The 20,615-nt window shown below is 41.9% G+C and overlaps 2 protein-coding genes across 3 annotated transcripts in view; both read right to left on the bottom strand.

Moving 5' to 3' along the window:
- ENPP5 (ectonucleotide pyrophosphatase/phosphodiesterase 5 (putative)) overlaps positions 1-168 on the bottom strand; it is a 10,743-nt gene extending 10,575 nt beyond the window's left edge. The window contains exon 1 of the mRNA XM_010584297.1: positions 132-168. The gene's annotated coding sequence lies outside the window, so the exon portion shown is untranslated. The remainder of the gene's footprint in view (positions 1-131) is intronic.
- An 8,930-nt stretch (positions 169-9,098) lies between these two features.
- Positions 9,099-20,615, bottom strand: part of RCAN2 (regulator of calcineurin 2) — an 86,062-nt gene continuing 74,545 nt past the window's right edge. For both annotated transcript variants that reach the window (XM_010584295.1, XM_010584296.1), the window contains 3 exons: positions 19,485-19,658; positions 17,258-17,429; positions 9,099-9,259 (listed from right to left, as the gene is read on the bottom strand). In XM_010584295.1, the coding sequence (XP_010582597.1) occupies positions 9,099-9,259; positions 17,258-17,429; positions 19,485-19,658 (507 nt within the window). The remainder of the gene's footprint in view (positions 9,260-17,257; positions 17,430-19,484; positions 19,659-20,615) is intronic.

Below are 20,615 nucleotides of genomic sequence, written 5' to 3'. Positions count from 1 at the left end.
CCCCCGCCCCGGCCGCCGCCGCCCCGGGGAGCGCAGGAGCGAGGCCACGGGGTCCTCCCCCAGCCCGGCCACAGGGAGGGAGGGAGGGAGCGAGCGAACGTTCCCCCGGAGGAGCCGCGACCCGCGGTTACCTGCCGGCGGCCCCGCAGCGCAGGCGGAGCGGCACTCACCTCAGCGGGCAGCGGCGGCGGCGCCCGCACGTAACGGCCGCCCGCCCCGCCCCGTCTCTCCTCTCTGGGAGTGGCCAGCGGCGCTGTCAGTCAGCGCCGGATAACGGTCAGGGCGCGCTGAGGGGAGGGGAGGAGGGCTGAGGGGAGGGAGGAGCCTCCGCCTCAGGCGCCGGGCTGAAGCGGCGGCCGTTGCGCTCGGGTTTTGGGGGGTTTTTTTTACGCTTTCCCGGTGGTTTTAACGCCTCCCGGGTGCCCCCGGCTCGGGGAGAGCGGGGCCTGGCGGGTCTAGAGCCGGGGAGGTTGTAAGGGGGCCGCTGGGTGTCGTGGGATTGCTTTAAAGGGAGAAGAACGAGGGCCCAGGCCGGGCAGGCGGTGCTGTGAGCTGGCTGTGAAGGCAAGGAGCAGAGTTCGCTTCCTGGGTATCTGTCTGCAAGGGCTTCCTCAGTTCAAAACAAACCCCAGATTAAACTGATTTTGAGTCAGGCGTTTTTCCTTTTGTCTCCTCTTGTCTTCTGATGCTCTGCGTTCTCCATGTTTTTCCTGGCAGGTGTGCTTTCCTGTGTTGTGGTGCTCAAGAGCTGTAGGCGTACCCTGGAATGAAGAGGAAAATCGGTTTATCCCTCGTCATCTTGCTAGAAACTGAACTGCTGAAAGGGGACAAAGGCCGAGCTGGGTTCCCGCCTTTACTAGGCAAGGATCTGTGCTGCGTAGAGGTCCAAAGCCCATGCCTTGTGTACATACACAAACCGTACCCCACTTTGTGGCAGTGCAGAAAACCGTTACACTTCTGCTGGTGCATAGAACATGCTACTTATTAGTCACTTCATAGCCAGCACTGGCTAACTTACACATCCTTCTAGTGCAAACAAGCATTGCAATGCAAAGAAAACAAAATTTGTGGGTTTTTCCCCTTTTTTTTTGCCTAATCCATACAGGATGAACCTGTTTTTTTGTTGATGCCAACCTACTGGAGGCTTCATATCTCCAACATAGTACCTTATTGGTAAGTAGGTAGAAAAGGGTTACGTAAAAACCTGTGTACAGGCTGTAATCCGGGTAAGATTCTGGCTCCTTCCCGTCCTTTTTCTGTGAAGTTACAGCTTGGCTTCATGAGCTCAAGATCACCGACCTGATCAGGCTCGTGCAGTAAGGGACTCACTCAAGCCTGGGGCAGTGGCAAAGTCTGGTCCTTGTATCTAAATTTTTTAAGCAAGGGTGATATACCTTCCTCACCCCAGCTCTAAGAATTGTAGTAGGGGACAAGGCTCTTTTAGTCGTTTTCTTAATATCACCCACACACACGCCCGCACACACCCCCATTACTGTTGTACTGTTAGAGCTGTGAGACTGAGACTAGTGCAAAACTGGAAATATATATTGCTGCAGTGATTGGCAGAAGCTGTGTGGATGTGGCTTGGGTACACAGGAAACTGAACCAGACCACGCCTGTAGCACTAAGTTCATCATATGTTTCCCAACAGTGACCCACAACAGCAGCTTTGGAGAAAGGGGTAAAAAGAAAAAAGCCATTATAAAATTGCACCTGTGTGCACTGAAATCTCTAGCTGGGTGCCCTTCAACAGCAAAGTGTTGTCTCACGCTAATAGTTACTCTCATTAGCTAGGAAAAATAGTACTCACATTTACTGTTGGTTCAACTTTAATTTTGGCCTCTCATTACTGAGATCCAGAGGTCTCAGAAACCACAGTAGTGACCTGCATGCTTCTGCAGTGGCTGGAATTAGTCACTAGAGGGTATAGGTGTATACGGATTCAAGGCACTGTTCTAAATAGCTGGAAATGATAATATTTGCCTTGGATGTAAGAAAAGGCTCAGCTGCTTAAAACAGTTATAAAATGAAAACAAGGCATGGACAAGGAGTCTGCTAATTCCACCAAAATGTTTAATACCATAATAGATTTTCACTGAAGTACAGAGCTAATGTGAATATTTGTACAAAATACGTGGTTAAAAATAGTATTGATTTATAATATATACAGATATGTCACATCTGTGTCAGAAATGCAGACACTTGAATGAAAACATGAGTAATGTTTTTAAATCTACAACGACATACATGAAATATTTCTGCAGCTACCCACAGTAGGACAACTTGCCAAATTGACACTTAAGGATCTGTCAGTCATTACAGATGGCGTTTCTTTCAGAAGTTTCTGAACAAGAACTCTGCTCTAAAATGGATTCAAAACATTTACCTTCACTAACCAAATAGTGAAGAGAACACATCTGTGTGACACTAACGTAGACACAACTTTCTCATACTAGATAAATGATCAATTACAAGAATTTGTTAAAACAAGGCTGATTTTCTGGTGTGTAATAATAGAGAACTTTAATCCTTCTTGCTGGGTACTCTTAACTCAGGTGAAGAAGCCCCTGACTCAGGGGCAGCAAATGGGCCCTTCTTCATACAGCTCTCATTTACATGGGTTTAAATCCTAACGTCTGTCTTAAGGTTCTGAGTATCTTCATTTTTCATTAACTTTGAGGCTGCTCACCCTTCACAGCTTTCCCAGCCTTACTCCAGCAAGAACCTCACTAACAAATGTCTCCGATTCTAGGCTTTGTAGCTGCTGCATTGGCACACAATCCTATATTGAAAGGATCCACGGATGACTCTTGCTGTAGCCCCAGAATCTCCGTGTAGCAACTGAACAAATTGACAAAAGGGGTGAGACGAATTAAGGCTATTTTTCAATGCTTTCTGAGCATCTCTGCCGTGGAGGCATTCGGGGTTCGTGCCCTTCAGTCGGGAGTGCTGCTGCTGCTCTACCTCTAACAGTGCAAGCTTCCCTCCCCTCCAAGCCAAAGCAAATATACTCGACCCTTCGACATGTGGGAAGGAGCTTTTACAACACTTCTTCCCTTGTAATTTTACCTCTGAATGCCGCAGTCTACGTGTATTTTAAAAGAGAGCACAGCTCACATTAGAAAAAACATCTCCTTTTAAGAGGAGGCTAGGATATTTGAAAGCTGCTGGACTCCCCCCAGAAGATGTGCTAAAGCAGGAAAAGCAGTGTTGGGTTTTGTTTTTTTGTTAGCATAACTAGTTATTCAAGAGCATTGCATGAGGATGAGTATAAATGAGGATCTGTCTGGGACTTTAATCCATACCTGGTTTTGCCTTTTGGTAAAAGAGATACAAAATATGATTTCTTAGCCAGATGGGAATCAAGAAAATGCAAAGGTCTTAAATTCATCCTAGTATGTGAGAGAAAGTCTTAAGTGGCTAAATGTTTAGTGGTAAAATGTTTACCACTAAAAAAGGAACAAAAATAAATTTGGTAAAGGTTCTTTAGAGGATGTGATCTGAAAGCACTGTAGCTTTAATCAGGATATCCACAATAACCTACTTGAATCCCCTCTTCCATAGAAAGCTTGTTCCAGCTCCCCAGATTCGTGACAGATACTGTCTTCAAGCAAGCTGTTCCCGTAAGTCTATCTCTAACACCACCAAACTGACTACATTCCATCATTGGGCAGTAAAATACTGAAGGACCCAACCCCTGTGAGCTGCTGAATCCATTTTAAAAAGTTGGGCCGATCATCAGGGAGAGAGTTGCTAACTACAGACCCAATTGCAGAGCTGCAGTCTGCTCTGCACCTTCCAACTCGTCCTTCTTAAATCACCGTTTCTCTTGCTTTGATTGTAAGTCTTCAGGAGAAAAAAACGAGGCTGCACAAGGAACAGCAATAGCCAGACTATCAGTTGTAAAGTGTAGAGAGCCTCAGCTGTAAGTAATCAAGGCACGAGCCATGGAAGCCTCGGGCCCCTGCTGCAGCTGGGAGAAATACTTTTAACTCCCATTATTCAGTATTGTGCAGGGTTAGGTTGCATGTTATCACTTGCATGCACAAATGCCCAGTATAAATAAATATTGCCTATCTGTGTGTACAAATTAAGTGTGTACTGAAGTTACACACACAGAGTCACGTCCTCAACCAAAGACCAGTTTGAGATTCTCTGGGACATACAGCTCTCTACCATCCACAACTGATGCTCTGAAGCTTATTTCCAGGTGCTATGTTGAGTGCCAAGCAAGATGGAAGAGCCACAATCAACATGTTGGTAATGCAACATTTCAGTCCGATCAGATGAAGAACCTTACTGTAGTTGGGAAAAGCTCATTTGCTGCTCAACAGTGAAGAATAAATCAGACCTCCTATAGTGCATTTTACCTCTCAAGTATTCCATAAGAAGATGATTATTACTTTTTCTAATCAAGACACAGAGGTCAAGGCCTGTCTTTTCAAAAGGAATCAGTAAGCTCAGAGCTTACATTTCCAATGAGGCTTCTTAAGCGGATCTAATTTTCAGAATCATGAACAATGGTCCTTTGAAAACTATGTCTTTTATGCCACACACCCAGAAAAAAAATAAATCATTTTTCCAAATACAGATCTCAGTGATCAAATATAAGAATTTCACAATACAGTTAATCAGCAAACTCATCTCCTGGTTTCCAATCCTTTGCAAGATCCAGTACAAATTGACACAAGAGACTACAAACAATTAGTTTCAATTTTTGTAATAATTAATGTTAATAGAACTTTTTCCCCAGCCTGGATGGTAGCTGGATGCTACAATGTTTCTTATTCAATCATTCATGCCCACTGTATTTAGCCATTATTACAAAAGCACAGTAAGAACCACATTAGCTGTCAGGGATGTGCTTTTGCTCATCAGGGACTGCGCTGTGTTCTTTTTTTGCACACACCTAGCCAAATCCACAGCAAACCAGTGCAAGTTCACATGACTGTGAAACTGCAGCAGTTTAAAATGGAACACGGCATAACCTGCCAATAAGAGGGCTATTTTCTCTCCGTAATTTCTACTGAAACAGTTTGACCTATGTCACCCATTTAAGCATTTTCACTTCTACCAGTTGAGAGCCCAGTGGTATATACCACACTAGTCAGTTTATTAATAGAGCTTAACTCTTTAAATGTTGCCTTTCAAAATGCCAATGCAAGCAGAACACAAAAATATTGTTTGCCATATTTATTTTTCAAACTAAGCTCTGAATTATACAAGTGTAAAAGTGATTAATTAGCCAACAGCTTTTTAATACTCCTATAAAATATGACTAAATAGAATATTTCAAAAGTATGTACAATATAATGGAAACGCTAACATAATCTGTCACAGTGCTCAGACATACCACTGTAATCAAGTCTTGCACGATGGTTCAGTCCATTACTCTGTACAAAGAACAGTCTTTCTTTTTGCAGAAAGCTTTTTCACTGTTGCTGAATGGGAAGGAGGGGGGAAAAGACCAAAATAAAAACAACCCACCTCTCCCACCCTATTTAGGATTAAATAAATGTTAAACAATTTATGCACGGGGCACATTTTTATAATATAAAGCACTTTACAATAACTATGTCTGTAGTCTTGTTATGGTTGAGGAAGGGATGCTCTTGCCATGTTTTCTTGCTGAAAACAAAGTGTACTTGAGTGTGTACGTATACGTTAGGAAGGGGGGAGTTTGTACTACCTTGTCTTAATTACAAAAATCAAGGCCACAAAAATTCTTTGTTCTTTTGTTCCAAAAGAGCAGATTCCAAAATACCCTTTCTCCATGCGTTGTCAATGTTTTCATCCTTTTAACTGTACTTAGGAAGTCATTAAAATTTCGATTTCGTATCTGAAGAGGTCAGAAAGGACAAGCAGGCAACAGAAACAGCAACTGTACTCCCCTGATTTTCTCCTTCCATTTCCAAGCAGCAGCAGGAGCAATGTCCACCCAAAAGAGGGCCCCAGGGCATCGCTGCCAGCCGCTCCCATGGGCACCTGCTTTGGAAAGGAAATTAAAAGGACACTGTCTGTGTCACTGTGCATCAGAAGCTGCAATGTAACACAGAGATTTCATTCTTATTTATACTATTACAACATGAGAGAATCTACTTTAGCACTGCGGACACCCTGTGAAAAGTGCAAGTCAGAGGGACTGAGTTCATAGATGCTACACAACAGATAATTCCCACTGAAGTAAGTAGGGACTCTTGCCTGTGAATTACTGAATTAAATAGGGCAGTTACTCTTCCAGATGGTCAGCATTTTTTTGAAAGAAGCCTTTCTTCTGTGCCAGGCAAGAACCAGCCTTTAGCAAAATACCAGGTTCTCTTTAAGTCACAAATCCTGTTACTTTTATGATGGGGACATTATTCCGTAATACTTGAAACATTTTTCCTTGATGACCGTTATTTTATCACATAAAGGTGATACATAAGCTTTGACCATAGTTACAACAGGCTTCTTTGAATTTTCAGGTTTGTAGTTGTGTTTCTATTTCTGTGCTTTAACCAGTGAGCCATGTTCCACGCCCTCCTGGGTAGTACTACGTAGTTTTGTGAAGACAAAGAGTAGTCATTGAAAGGGGCCTGTTTTAAATGTCTGAAAATGCACTTTGAAGAAAGAACATTTAAGATCCAATGCTTTAATTTGCAGTATAGTTTTACATCATTTGAGGCCAAAGTCCGTAGTTCAGAACCAAGTCTCCAAAGTTTAAGCACATGGATACAAGGACTAGATTCAGCCTCCAACACTTCTGCATGGAAAAAAATCCAGAGTATCAAATTTGATTGGAGAAGATGTCTGATTGCTTACATCAATCGAGGATGTGGCCAGTAAATTCTTCCATACAGCACGTATCAACAAAAAACCTTAGGCGTTTAAATCTTTCTCTCCCTGTTTATACTGGTCTAAAACCCATGGACCTTAGCGTTCTATATGTTCTCAAAAACAACAGTGGTGTTACTTCTGAAATATTGTAGGTGGCCTATGACGGTGTTTTCAACAGGAACATCAGGTTACAGTCTTAGGGTAGTAAGTGACTATTTATTGAAACCATTTCTAAATGCATCACTGAAAAAATAATTGAAGTGAAACCTCTAAGGAGTTACTTTAAGACAACTTTACACAGATATCATGAAGATACTAAAGCCCCATTTTTTGTTCAGTCTCTGCTGTATTTAATGTGCTTCTATTAGTATAACACACGCACGACGATGTCCATAATGCAGTAACAAGTATCACATTATAGATATACGCTAAGTAAAGCACTACATCTCAACAGGAATATTAGGGGCCTGTGGTGGTCGCAGAATGAACTATATGAGAATGCTTAAGTCCTCATTCTCAGAACATCCTTCACGGTGCACGTTGAGAATGGCATCTCCTGTCTTCACCGACAAAGCAACATGCTTTTCTTCCTGGAAGTACTGGAGAGCCAATACCCCAGCAAGGGGGACTTGACTCTGCTGAAGCTTGTAGCCTCACTGCTAATTAAGGGTAGAATGGAACCCTCCCTCAGAAACCAGATCATTAGGTTTTATGACAAAAATCTTGATTACAGAACCTAAGCTGACTTTTCAGATCCTAGAATGAGCTTCCAAGATGTATTTACTTATTTTAACTTGTAAAGGATTTTAAACCGTGGAATCTCACTGTGCCATTTTATAGTCACTTTTGGGAGTACAGCTGCAGCTAATTAGCTTAAAAATCCCACCGTATCTTACACATATGCTCAGTTTTCTGCAGTATTAATTTCAGTGGAACTACTCATGTGCATAAATTAAGCGCATGCTTAAATATATGCAAAATCTGAGCTCAAATGTCTAGAAAATAGGTTCTCAAAAGGACAAGTATGCATAAAAAAAATCATCATGGAAGGTCTGCCAGACAGGGAATCCAGTATCTGCCTGCTGTCAGCCATGATGAAAACACAGAACAATTTTTGTAACCCAGTATACAGTGCAAGTGAAAGAAACATGCAGGACAGAGTGAAAAAAGGGGATTCAATTGCATGCAGTCTAATTTCAAGTGTGTAATTATGGTCCTGTTTTCTTTGGCCTAAAAAAAGAGAAAAAAAACAACAAAAGAACACCAACTAACCTCTCCTCACCTCCACAAACCCAAACTGCATACAGCTCAAAAAGGGCTTTAAAGCACAGGAAGTGGGGAAGGAAAAGGTCTGAATATTAGAGATGTACGAGTAATTACTAACAGTTTCAGGGCTATTCAACACACCACTAGGAAAGCATTCAGCCTATATCATTACTAGAACTTACAGCTACGACAGAGAGCAATGAATCCCTCCTTAAATAAGCAGTTTCTCTTTCTGCCTCAAATTCAGAAGTACCACTCATACCTTTATGGAAGATAAAATGACAATCCCTGTTGATATTCTGGCTCCCTTCTCCTTAGAGAGAAGGACTGAAAGACACCAGACCCTCCAGCCAGCTGCTATCTCTCAGCCCAGAGAGCTCTGTCTCACATCCCTGCCACCATTAAGGACGAATTTACTCTACAGCTGTTGGTGGAAGAGGGTGTTTTTCTGATATTTCTAAAAATGTTGCAAAGATAGTATTCCTTACAGAAACTCCAGGGGGATTGAAAAGGCCACCAAGCTGCTAGTAGATTAAAAACAACACACATGCCCCCCTTTAAAAAAAAAAAAAAAAGGGAAAAGACTAAGGTCTGGTGGGGAACTGAGGAGGTCAGAGGAGCAGGCTGCTTGATGAAGGGCAATAGCAAGTATTCTGGGAGTTTGAATATCAAGCCTGCTATCAGCCTAATTGCCCACCCTGAATGATCTCTCTGGTAGTGGTGTTTCAGCATGCAAATTATAGCTGTGAAAAAATCCTCAGACTGAAACCCTCCCTTGTTTCTTCAGCCTTGTTTTGTCCTTTCCAGAAAAATCTATTAGTTGGTGTGTGATATGGTTACATATACAAAGATCTTTTTCCTAGCCCTTTTATTACATAGGCTTGATTACTGTAAAGGGATTTCAATGAGTTTAATGTCTGGTACTCAAAAGGCAATGGCTGCCTTTCAACAAAACAAAGCAAACAAAAACCAAGAGCTGTGCTGGAGGAGAGAAGTGCTGCTTCTGCCGGAGAGGCTCAGTTAGATACAGGAGGTGGCAGACCAGGGCGTCGGGTTTGAATGATTTTTGGCTTTGGAGAATTCTTTGGGTCCTCGTCTTCTTCCATGTCGCTGTCACAGACATGCACTACCACACTGGGAGTGGACTCTGTTCCTGCGTGCAACTCGTATTTCTCCCCTGGAAGCAGAGAAAAATAGTTAGATCAAAAGACAACAGTCTGAGTAGCAGTACAGACCATGGCGCTCTTGAACTGCAGAATACTCCTGTACCTGGATAGGGCAGATGAGCGTGTGCTGCTCCTAAATGTAGGTGAGGGCAAGCATGGCTAGACAATATCAGCTATCACAACAGATTCTGGGGATCCTGCCCCTGGGAGGCAGTGATCATTGGTCTGTAAGGCATAATAAAATACCTTGGTTGTCTATAATGGTGTTTTACACCAATATTAGTGACCAACAGCACTGAAAAAAAAAGTACAAAGAGGAGAGAGAACACAGAAGTTCATGGCTAAGAAGAGGGACTGGAATCCAACCTATCAAACATTTGGTCTGAAGTCATGTCACACCTGTTGGGTTAGGGTTATTCTTTTTTGTTGTTGTTGTTTTCTTTCAGTCTAGCATGGCTCCAGTCCCATTTAAAGTCCACTAGATTCTGCAGCTTGTTGCCTCCAGACAGACATCAACACTTGGTCCAACTGCTCCAGAAATAAAAAAATACATGTATCTGCTCCAGAAGGATTTTGAGATTCAAAGCTCTTTAGCTGAGACTGAAACAAATTTTGTCTCTACAGATGAGACTACAGAGTACAGTCTATAAATGCTCACTACCAGACTAAATGCTTAAACAGTACATTAGATTTTCTAAGTATACATTCCTTATTTAAGTCTCCACCCAGTACTCCTGTGAGGAAGATTAATATGGCTTAGGTGGTTACTTGCAAGAGTCCACAAGCAAACAAAGGAAAATCAAGATCAGGCATTGGACTTCCAGTCCTGCATTCAGTCTGTTGGCACTACATGTGTTGTGGATTGTACACAGGATGTAAGTAGGTATTGGTTATTAAATTGCAAGGAATTAATTTAAGACTGTAAAGAAAAAAAAGTCCCAACGGTGACATTTCTGACAGGATGACTTGGTCTTTCAGATGTGACAAAGACCCATTCACAGCACTGAAAACTAGAAACCATTCCAGATACTGCGCTTGCCCCCTTCTGGACTATTTCTCATCACTCTCATCTCCAAGACCCACAAGCCTCAGTTAAATTGAACTAGGCTTACAGTGACCACACGCACACCTGATAGCTTGGTTTTTTCTTCGTAAGACTGGTCCAGAACCACTGCATATTTCCTGAAAAATATTCTGAGATGACGACGGTGAGGCCCAATATACCTAGCTGACCTGTATTCGTGGTGCAACAGCTCCTAAACGCCTGCATCACTGGCAGAACCTGGCAGGGCTAGGTGTTGTACGATGAAAGTGAAATGGCAGTCCCTACCCCAAAGCACTTGCAGTTTGCTCATGTTACTAATTTGGACTTTTATTTATTAGCAACTTTGTGGCAGATTAATTCATGTGAGGAAGGGGTTGCAGGTTTGGCCCTTCATTAGCACACGCAGTTCTGGGACTGTCATCACATGGTATTTGTGCTGACAAATTCTTCGTTCAAATAAGACTGGGTGGCTTGCGACTAGACGACATTCTGCATTTTTGCCTAAAAAACAGTCGGCAACTAGTGAATAATAGCTATAAGTCAGGCATCTTGCTGTGAGAAATATTTTACTGCTGTGATACCATTAATGTTGACATTTAACTGCTCTATTTTTAGCAACCTTTCCTCTGAATCCAAATTGAGCAAAGCATTACAGGTCTTGCTGATAGGCTAAAATATAAAAAGAGAAATAGCTTGGTTGTGCTGCATTGAGAAATTATATGGTTTTTCTTTGCCTATTTTCCCTCTGGGCTTCAGCTAATTTCTCAGCTATGGTCTGACGTCAATGCTGCCAACCAGCACCGAAGGCTACATTGGTCACTGTCAGCTACAAGCAGCTCTGCAGTGCTGCACACACACAATGCTGGGCCTTTTCCTCATACACCAGCACCATGAAATAAATCAGATTCACTGCCCTCTTAAAAGGTAATAATCTCAGTTCAAATGCCACATTCTTTTACTGTTCAAATCCTTCCCAGAAGGACTTTTTCTGCTGAAAAAGAACAGTGGAAATAACTACAGACACAAGGAAAAAATATTCAGATGCCTCTGGCACAAGTAACTGCAACAGCAATTAATGTCACTTTGCAAATCAAAATGTGATGCACTTATAAATCAGGTTTTTAAGGCATACGGTTATTTCTGAACATAAATGAGCTGCAGACTCAGTTCTGTACTCACAATTATTCATGCCTGCAGAACTGTGGCTCAAACTGCAGAAAACCTTTTTATGGCTGAGTTAGGAACAGGACAACAGTAACTATGGGACTTTTATACAGCCGTGTCTTGTTCCTAAATGTAACCATTGTTTGCAGAAAAATACTAGGGTAATAAGTACAAAATAAAAATCCAATAGATAACAGCCAGATTACCCCTTCCCTTCTGCTTTTTTTTTCTCTCCTCTTAAACAACACCTCCAGCATAAAAAAAAAAATTGAGCTAAATCTGCAGCAGTTAAGCTAGTGGAGTAATGGTTGAACCACTGCAATCGAGTTAGGTTTACAAGACATACAGGTTGTCCCAAACTAAGAGTAGCAAGTCAAGTTAGCATAGTTAAGACTCACCAACTTCTGTAGTTAATATCACTCAAGCATTTCTCCAGCTATCTCATTCAGCTGTCTCTGATGCTGCCTCCTTTGCATTCTCAGGCCTTACATTGCCCCACCGCTCCTGCTTCTCCCGCTTGCCTGGAGAACTCTTACAGGCTAAGCCAAAGGATTCTTGGGGAGAGGTGTCTTTCTCCTCCAGCAGTCTTTGGGCTGTCTCTATCCCTTATTATTAAGTTGTTTAAATATTCACATAAGCTGAGATAACAATGGAAGCTAACATAAATTTACTCAGAAAAATATTACAAAATTTATCAAATATGCTCGAACATCTAAACTCTGCCTTCAGGGTATAATGCAGGGAAGAATTCAGCTGTGGCACCTCCACCATATAGATTTGTCAGAAAAGGTTCCTAACCCCTGAAAATAGCAGCGGTGTCCCTCTATTCATTTGTTTCACATAAGAAAAAAAACAGGAATTTGAAGTTTCACCATTCAACAGTGGGCCTAGCTGCTTTTATGTCACTTGGCACTACCTTTTGTGACCACATTTGCCACAAGCAAACCCACAGCCTCAGGTGACGCAAATAAGATGACCCCAAGAACAGCACAAAAGCAACTTAGGGTATTTTAGAAATAAAAATAACAGCATGTGATTTTCTATCCCTTTGTGAATCAGTACTATGAACTTTGATGGTGCATCTCTTGTCTAATGAGGCACTTTTGTCCAGCAAAGAGTATGTTCATACACTTAATTAATAATGAAGAAATGGTAATGATACTGTGCAGCTACCTCATCCCTGATTCTGACTCATGGTAAAAGGTTAATGGGTTCAGAGCTGTCCATTCTGTGTTAAACGTGTCATTAGCTTCATAAAAATACCTTCCCCTTGTAGTCCCTTCATCCAAGTGCTTTACAAAAAATACGGTACAAATAACGGGTAGTCCTTTGTACGGGTGCATGTTTATTCCGGAAGAGCTACAACCCATCCCATATAATAGCTCTGCTGCATGGATCTGCCATGCGCAATATGGAGGAGTTGCTCTCTGGAAGTCCATTACTGATGTTTGCAGGAGAAGGGCACCCTCCTCTCCAGGCTGGCAGAACAAGGCAGAGGGAGAGCTTTCTACTACACCCAGCAGCTCTCCTGTACCCTGCCCCTGGTAAGGGGAGGGAAGGGCAGAAGCAGGCACAGAACACAGGGGAGAGGAAGGGCAGGGATGGAAAATTTTATCTATCACCCATCTGCCTGCCCCTCCACCCCTTTTAATCCTCTCTGGAAGTCATCTGAAGTATTTAGTAATTCCTTTCAATCAGAGAGAACAAACATGAGAGTTTGAAAACACCTGGGCATAGAAAACTTGCCGTGTGAGACATGGTTTGAAGTCCCTGTGTGCAGCATTTACTGGGCAGGGTCCTGCTCTTCCCCGTTTTCCCCTTCCCCTGTGCAAGGGTAAGCCAAACCAAGGGCGGAGCAGGGGCAAGAGCTACACATCCTCCTCAAGAAACCCAGCTAGAGCATGGCAGGAATGGCTACCTCTTAATGGCTCAGAGACAAAAATGAAACCCTGACCCAACCCCTCCTCTGACCACTAATCATTTGCAGACCCAGCAGCCAAGTGGCACAGACTATTGCAGGGTCTCCTTTGTGTCCCAAGAGGTACCACTGTGGACCTAAGAGCCATCATCTGTAACACTTCAGAATGGTGCTTTCATAATGTGAAAAATGTATTTTCCATGACCTGGAGCATAGCCTGAAGGCATTTAGGAGGTGCAAAGCCTGCTGGAATGCTGATGAAGGAGTGGGAAATGTAGAGAGAACTGAAACTGGTACAAATTCGTCTATATGGGCTGCTGGAGATGGTGCCCAGCCTGCACTGGTTTTCAAATAGTGCCTGAAATTGTGGAGGCGAGTGCTAAGTGACAGAGGGAGAAATCACACTGGGGAGCACATGGAGCAGTTACGCACTCAGGACCCTGACCTACATTGTGTGTTATTGCATAGCGCAGATCTCATCAGTGGAGCCATGATCCGTGAATCAAAGCCACGGGAGAAAGGCAATTTGTCTGGGCAAATGCTGTGTGGGCAGCAGGCAGAGGCTGAGATTGGCAAGGGGAGGCCAGGGTGGCACCTGGGACCCTGGGGAAAGGCACTCTGAAGAGCATGGACTTAGAAAGTGAGGGAATACAGGGCAGTCTGTCGAGAAGAAATTGGGGTAACAGGTTTGAAAGAGGCCATGGGGGAAAGAGGGAAGAAATATGCAGGTTGGGGATAGACAGGGAGGGGGTAGGACTGCTTTCCAGAAAATAAGGACTTACTCTAATGCCAGCAAGATGGTAATGGTTCGTAAACTGTAACTTTTGAGAGGAGCAGCTCTGCTGTATACACATAGCCTAGACCTGGAGATTCCCCCCCCTCCCCCTTACAAACATTTCTCATATAAAATTATTTCCTGTATTCCTCAGTGGGATGAAATTAAGACCTTATAAAATGTTATGGAAAAGACATGAGGGCCTACACGAGCCAACAGCTTGGTACATTGCAAGTCAGGCCAGGCAGAGACACAACCTGGGCCTGATAGGCAAACAGCCAAACTACCACCCTAGTTCAGTGCAATGCCTTTGTATCTTCATCAGTATTTTAAACTACTGGAAGTTTGCTTGACAATAGAAGTGTTCTTCATCAAAGAGATTAATGATCACGCTTCTTTATTTGCAATATATTGAAAAAATTGTAGGCTGGTGGTCAGAACCAGGCACAGTCACAGTTGCTGGCTCTGACAGGTCTATGGCATTCTAGTCATGCCTTGTTTAAAGCTCATTGTCTGCATCTGCAGAAAGTAAGAATATACATCAATCAACCAGAAACTTAATTAAACATGCCTTGGTCTTCCCTAACAAGTAAACGCACCCTTACCTGTCTGAATTTAATGTCAAAGGACCAAAAGACAGCTTCTTTTTGTGCACAGCAAAAAGAAATCTTTCCATTAGACCTCTCGGATGCCAGACAGTCATTGCTGCAGCCACAAGGCTGCAAAAAAAAAAAACAAACCCAAAACTGTCCCAAAACTGAGCTTGGAAAAAGAGAACACACAGCAAATCTGTTAACTAGCTTCCAGCCTATTCATTTTACTCTGGAGCAAATCTCCCAGCCTTTGTGCCTAGGGACAGTTTTAGTCTCTAATTTTGTGGCTATGATGATTATGGCAGCGTACTGTGAAAGATGACCTCGATTCATGGAATGGGACAGTAGCATGGGTCTATGTCCAAGTGGTGTATCTTACATTCCCGCAAAATAGGTCAGTAAAACTCATCTTGTACTGAGGACATACAAGAAACTGTTCACTATTTACACGCTCAAATGAGTTTTCCTGGTCCTCAGATATTAATCTTACCAAATCAGTGTATTTAATATAGGAAAGATTCCTCACAAGTTAAAGACATAGAAGTTGTGCTATAACATTCAGAGTTCTGTAAACAACTGTGCCAGTGAGTATTTTTTGATAGCTGACAAACTGTAGTTATATTTTTTAATTGTGTTTTTTGAATGAAAAAAAATCTAACTTAGCTGAGACTAAGTGTCATTTGACATACAGCAGTATGTTTTACTGATGTGATACTGAGAAATGAGTTTTGGTGGGATTTGTTTTTCAATGAAATTCTAAACATAGTAAATGCACAACTGAGAACTGCAACACTATTTTAAAACCGCCTCTGCAGTTAACTAAAATTGATCTCTCTAACAAGGGCTAAAAATAGAAAGAAGAGAGCACACAATGACTTTTCATATTGCTCCCTGCAGGCTCCTTAAATACGGGTGAATATGACCTTCACGCAAAGCTGTCCCAGAGTGTGGGACAATGAGTGATATTTCACATTCCACTGCTCTAGAACAGGAATTGATTTATTACCCAGCTAGCTAGGGAATTCGTTTACATGTTTCCATTTATAACACTGCTGCATCAAAGGAAAGAAAAAAAAAAAGAGTTTTTTGTTTTTCTTTTATTCAGCAGTTTAGAAGCAAAGCATCAATTCTGGAAATAATAAGCAATATAGTACAAAGTGTTACACCTGACAGCCCTTTTCTATGGGCTTTCCTGCTGAAGAGGAATAAAACACAGGAATCTCTGACGTTCTGATACATATTTTCCCCCTGTGAGAGATCCCACGTGAAAAAGATATGAGGTGATCCTGCAAACCTTGTGAATCATGACACATCTCTTCTGCACCCCATGCACTTCAGCTCTGGGTTACTCTGGTGGAGTTACACAAAAGCCCCAGTGATAAGATGTCTGCAACTGGAAGCTAGTCTTAGAACAAGAGAGCAGCATCTTCAGTACAGCTGGGGAGAAAAAAATTCTCTCATCCCACAAGAATTTCAAAAATAAACTCTAATAAATTTTCATGAGCTCACCCCCCAATTGTTATTAGATTGGATCTGAAGTGTTTTATTTCAATATGAAAATAATTTAACAAGCTATTTTTTCCTATGGCTTACATATGTAAATTAGACAATTTCTAAATGATACTGCTTAGACCTGGAAGTGGAATCTTTTCCATTTTGAAAATTTTAAAAAAGGATGCTTCAACAGCTTTGAAAGAAAACTATTTGTAAAGATGACTTAATTAAATCAAAACTAATCCTCTCCTGTGAAAAGTTTTGGTTTCATCAGATGAGCATTTTCTTAGGGAAAGGATTGTTTTGAAAATCCCAGCTAGCTTCAATTCCTGGCATTAGCTGAAGATGGAAACACAGAAGAAAGTCTATCTGCATTATCCACTGACATCTATCCTATTTTGCTAGAGGCTACAACTTATCCCATTCCTTCTGCATACAGTTTTCAACAGAAAATGGGCAGTCTCAACAGAGCAATCCTGCTAGGATTGGGGAATGGTAGTTCTGTCTCGACAAACTTGTTAACATGAGAGATTCTCCACTCTGGTGGAGATGCAGTGATGCCTAAACATTTGAAGAGGTATTCTGCATCTTGGAAAGCAGTACCAAGCAGATGTGATTTAAAACAAAAACTCCTCAAGTTCATGGACAAGCATTTATCCAGTCCCCACATAAACCATCAGTTGTCTCATCTAAGCACAAATCCAAGCACAATAAATCGTGTAAACAAGCTCTGATCTGCTATTCAATCAAATAGCACTCACTAGCTGCAGATAAGATCTAATTCTGTACACACATACGGTAAAACTCACGCTCACGAGCTGCAGACAGGATCTAATTCTGAACATACATATGGTAAAACTCATTCTTAAGTAAACAACCAGTTGACATGCATCAACTTAAATCTAAAGCTTTAACGCAACTTACAGGCTTTACCTCAACCTCCTCTATGGTTATTCTCTACACTGCTGTTCTCTCATCTGCTTTTTCTGACACATTTTCACACAAGGACCAAAAGCTTACCTGGTCCTAGCTTAGAAACTGCATAAAGGAGGTCGTAGTTGATGACAGGTGTTGCATCATCTATTGGTTGCCACCCTACAGGTGGGGAGGCTGGAGGCGAGATGAGAAACTGTTTTGCAGGCTGTGGTGGTGCCAAATGAAGCTTGTCTCCATCTGTCTCGGAGGTCTGAATCTTTAAAGCATAACAAATACATTGTTTAGTATAGGATGGGTAAATGGAATGATTACTCAAATCATACACTTCTAATACCAAATGCCACCCAGGCAGGGTTTCAGCGTCAGTCTCAGCAGAGAAGGCCTGGAGATGAATTTCATCTCAACCTTACAGATGGTTTCTCTACAGTAAATACACTGTGGGGGGCTGTTATATGAGCAAAGCTACAATGTTTGTGCCTATTGTATACGTTCTCTGAGGATACATGCAAAGCTTTGGTATCCACAGCTGCTAGTTCAGAGATTTTTGAGGCAGAAAAGATATTGTTGTGATCTACTGGCCTAAACTCCTAAATAAAACCAGACATTAAACAAGAAACCAGTAAGTCCTGCACCAAGGCTTTATCAGTAATTTCAGAGAGGTTTCTGAAGATTTGTTTTCTTTAGCTGAAATGAGAAAGGAATCTAACATGTTCCTTAGTAATTTGCAACTAAGTGTTCTCATTTTATTTCCATCTTAAATTATCTAGTTTAATTCCTGCTTTTTTCTGATATATTAAAGAAGTCTCAACATAAATGAATTATACTACAGCCATACCTGAGCAAGTTTACAACCAGCTCGGGCCCAGAAGCAATAAACTGCACTTGCATGACAGCAAGCCTGAGACAGCACCCTGCTATACCACAAAGGGTTTTGCAAAGAGCCAGTTAGGGTCTTTCAACTCCATGTTCCCCAGAACTTCTAGTTCTGAAGTGCTTATTCAGTCTGGCTGAGGCCCATACAAACATACACTGCTCCAGACACTGTGCTGCTTCCACATACTCATTCCCTGGACACAGCTAACAAGCTCTTTTAAGACTGCATGTACTGGAGAGCGTAGTGCAGATACCTAAATGGCTTTGCAGGAAATCAGCTTAGATATGGAGACTAATCACTATTCTGCACACTTTTCTTTTTCTTGTGTTATCCTAAGTTTCCTATTAACCTCTTGATTGTGCAGTTAGAGTGAAATGATTCTGAGATCTGCTTAACAGCAGGTTTGGAAACCTTTCAGAAAAAAATCACAGCCAGATCTAGGAGATTAAGGCATATAAAATGGGATTGAGGTAACTGTCAACACCTAAATCCAACTGTAAGATCTTCTGAACTCATCTAACCCATTAAGCATATTTCACAACTGTAGTTTCCCATGTTCCTGAGGTTCTGCTCTGCCTAAGCTCAAAACCGCTCCTATTCTGACCAGGCTGTAGAGGCTCAAAATGTAACTGCCTCCTAGGTTTGATTGATATCTTCAGATGACCCTGCCTTTAACCTAAGACCTCTGAAGGACCAATCTGGCAGCTTAAAGCACACTTACATTGCTTTTAAGCACTAGTGAGTATTCCATAAGCCACAGTGGCCACAGCAATTTATTAAAATACATTCAGAAGAGGTTGTGGTCGGGTTCTCAACCTCCCTCACCTTTCTACATCCTGGCTGGGGCCTAGTACTCACCCAGGCTGTGGGAGATCTGGGTTCTCTCTCCCTTGGCCAAGAATTGAACCCCCATCTGACACTTCCAACAGATGGATATAATCACCTACACTCCCAGGCTAGGGGTGTTGTTCTCCCCCACCTTCTCCCTTTTACTTGAACTTAATAGAAAATTCACACATACATCCAGTAAGTAAAAAAAAAAAAAAAAAAGGCAGGAAGAAGCCTGACTGTGGCTCAGGGTTGCAGTCAAATAATTCAGCCCTACTTTTTTTACGAACTTATGATACTTTACATTACCGCCTTTTTTATAGCTAGTTTAGAGAGTTACCCACAGAAAAGACCCAATCAGTTGTAAATCAGTTCTAAGCTATATAAATTCTGTGTGTTGAATAAGCAACTTGGGTCCTAAGTGGTCCTTGAGATTTACTGCAGACCCACTGGGCAGGTACAGCTCAGGCAACATAAGGATGTTTAAGTAATCTTTTAGCAGAGAGATTGGGCATGGGAGAAACCTTTATCACTTTTATTCAGTGTTACTGCACAATGTTTCTATAAAAGCTATGCACTAACATAGAAGTAGGTACCAGATTTCATTACCTGTGCAAAATACAACTTTAACTTCTTCCCTCTGAACTGTGTTTCATGCAGCTCTATTCTGGCACGAGCAGCTGATTTGGGACTACTAAAATTTATCCGCACGCGCCTGAAGCTTTTAAACTGCTGGAATGTCACGCAGTCATCATAGGCATGGAACAAGCCTTCAAATTTTTCCTGCAAATGAAAAAGAAATAATGCTGAAGATTAACTTTGTGCTCTGTCACATCAGTCTGTGCCCAAGGATAATCTGAAACTTGACAACAACTGTTTAACTAGGAGGTTTCAGCCTGGGGCCTTTGGGGGTGGGTGTCCACAGACTAATAAGGGCTCTATAAAAAGACACTAAGGAAAGCACTGGTCTGAAAGTGCTGAACTCTGCAAAATGTTTGGGGGAAGGAGTCTTCAAATTGAGAACCCAGCAGCTATTGAATTTCTCCTAAAAGTTGAGCCAAACTGTGACAGTGACTTATGAAATGAAGCTGAAAAGGGCATATGACTGAAAAGACCAGACAACTGTGGTCTTATCTGTACAAAAGCAAACATTGTGTTGAATTACAATGGACTCAGCAGACAGAGTCAGGTGCACTGTAACTGAGGGTTACATTCACATTAACACTGCAGGGTCGTTTTGTATTGCATGTTATGTTTTTCTGGATGTTTTGGCTTTTAAATACTTAGTGCAGATACACACTCGTTCTTTGAGAGTTCCTGTAGCACCAGGGAAAAAGTAAATAACTGAAAACAGTGACCTGTCCCAAAGACAAATTTCAGGCTTAAAAATGTTCAGCTGTAGAACTCCATGTTCAAAAGCACATGACACAAATACGGATATTTCAACATTGTAAAAGAAGGGTCTGAAATGTACCACATCTATGGACCTAGAGATCAGCAGAAATTCAAGGTACGTTAGCAGCCTTGGAGGATCAGACTCTCTCTGCAATTTCTCTGTAAACTATGTGCACACAGTGGACTAGTTCCACATCATCAAATAAAACCAGAGTCCTTAAATCAATTCTGACACTTGCACAGGTCTTTTCATTCACGCAAGCATAGATTCATAAAATGTTAAGACTGAAAGGGAGCCGTTATCATTTAGTCTAGCCTTTGTGCTTACTCAGTTTTTAGACTACC

The sequence above is a fragment of the Haliaeetus leucocephalus genome, unplaced genomic scaffold (genome assembly GCF_000737465.1).
Source record: "Haliaeetus leucocephalus isolate CR32 unplaced genomic scaffold, Haliaeetus_leucocephalus-4.0 Scaffold964, whole genome shotgun sequence".
NCBI lineage: Eukaryota > Metazoa > Chordata > Aves > Accipitriformes > Accipitridae > Haliaeetus > Haliaeetus leucocephalus.
Note: the sequence above shows the minus strand (reverse complement) of the source record. Positions and strands in the feature narration are given on the sequence as shown.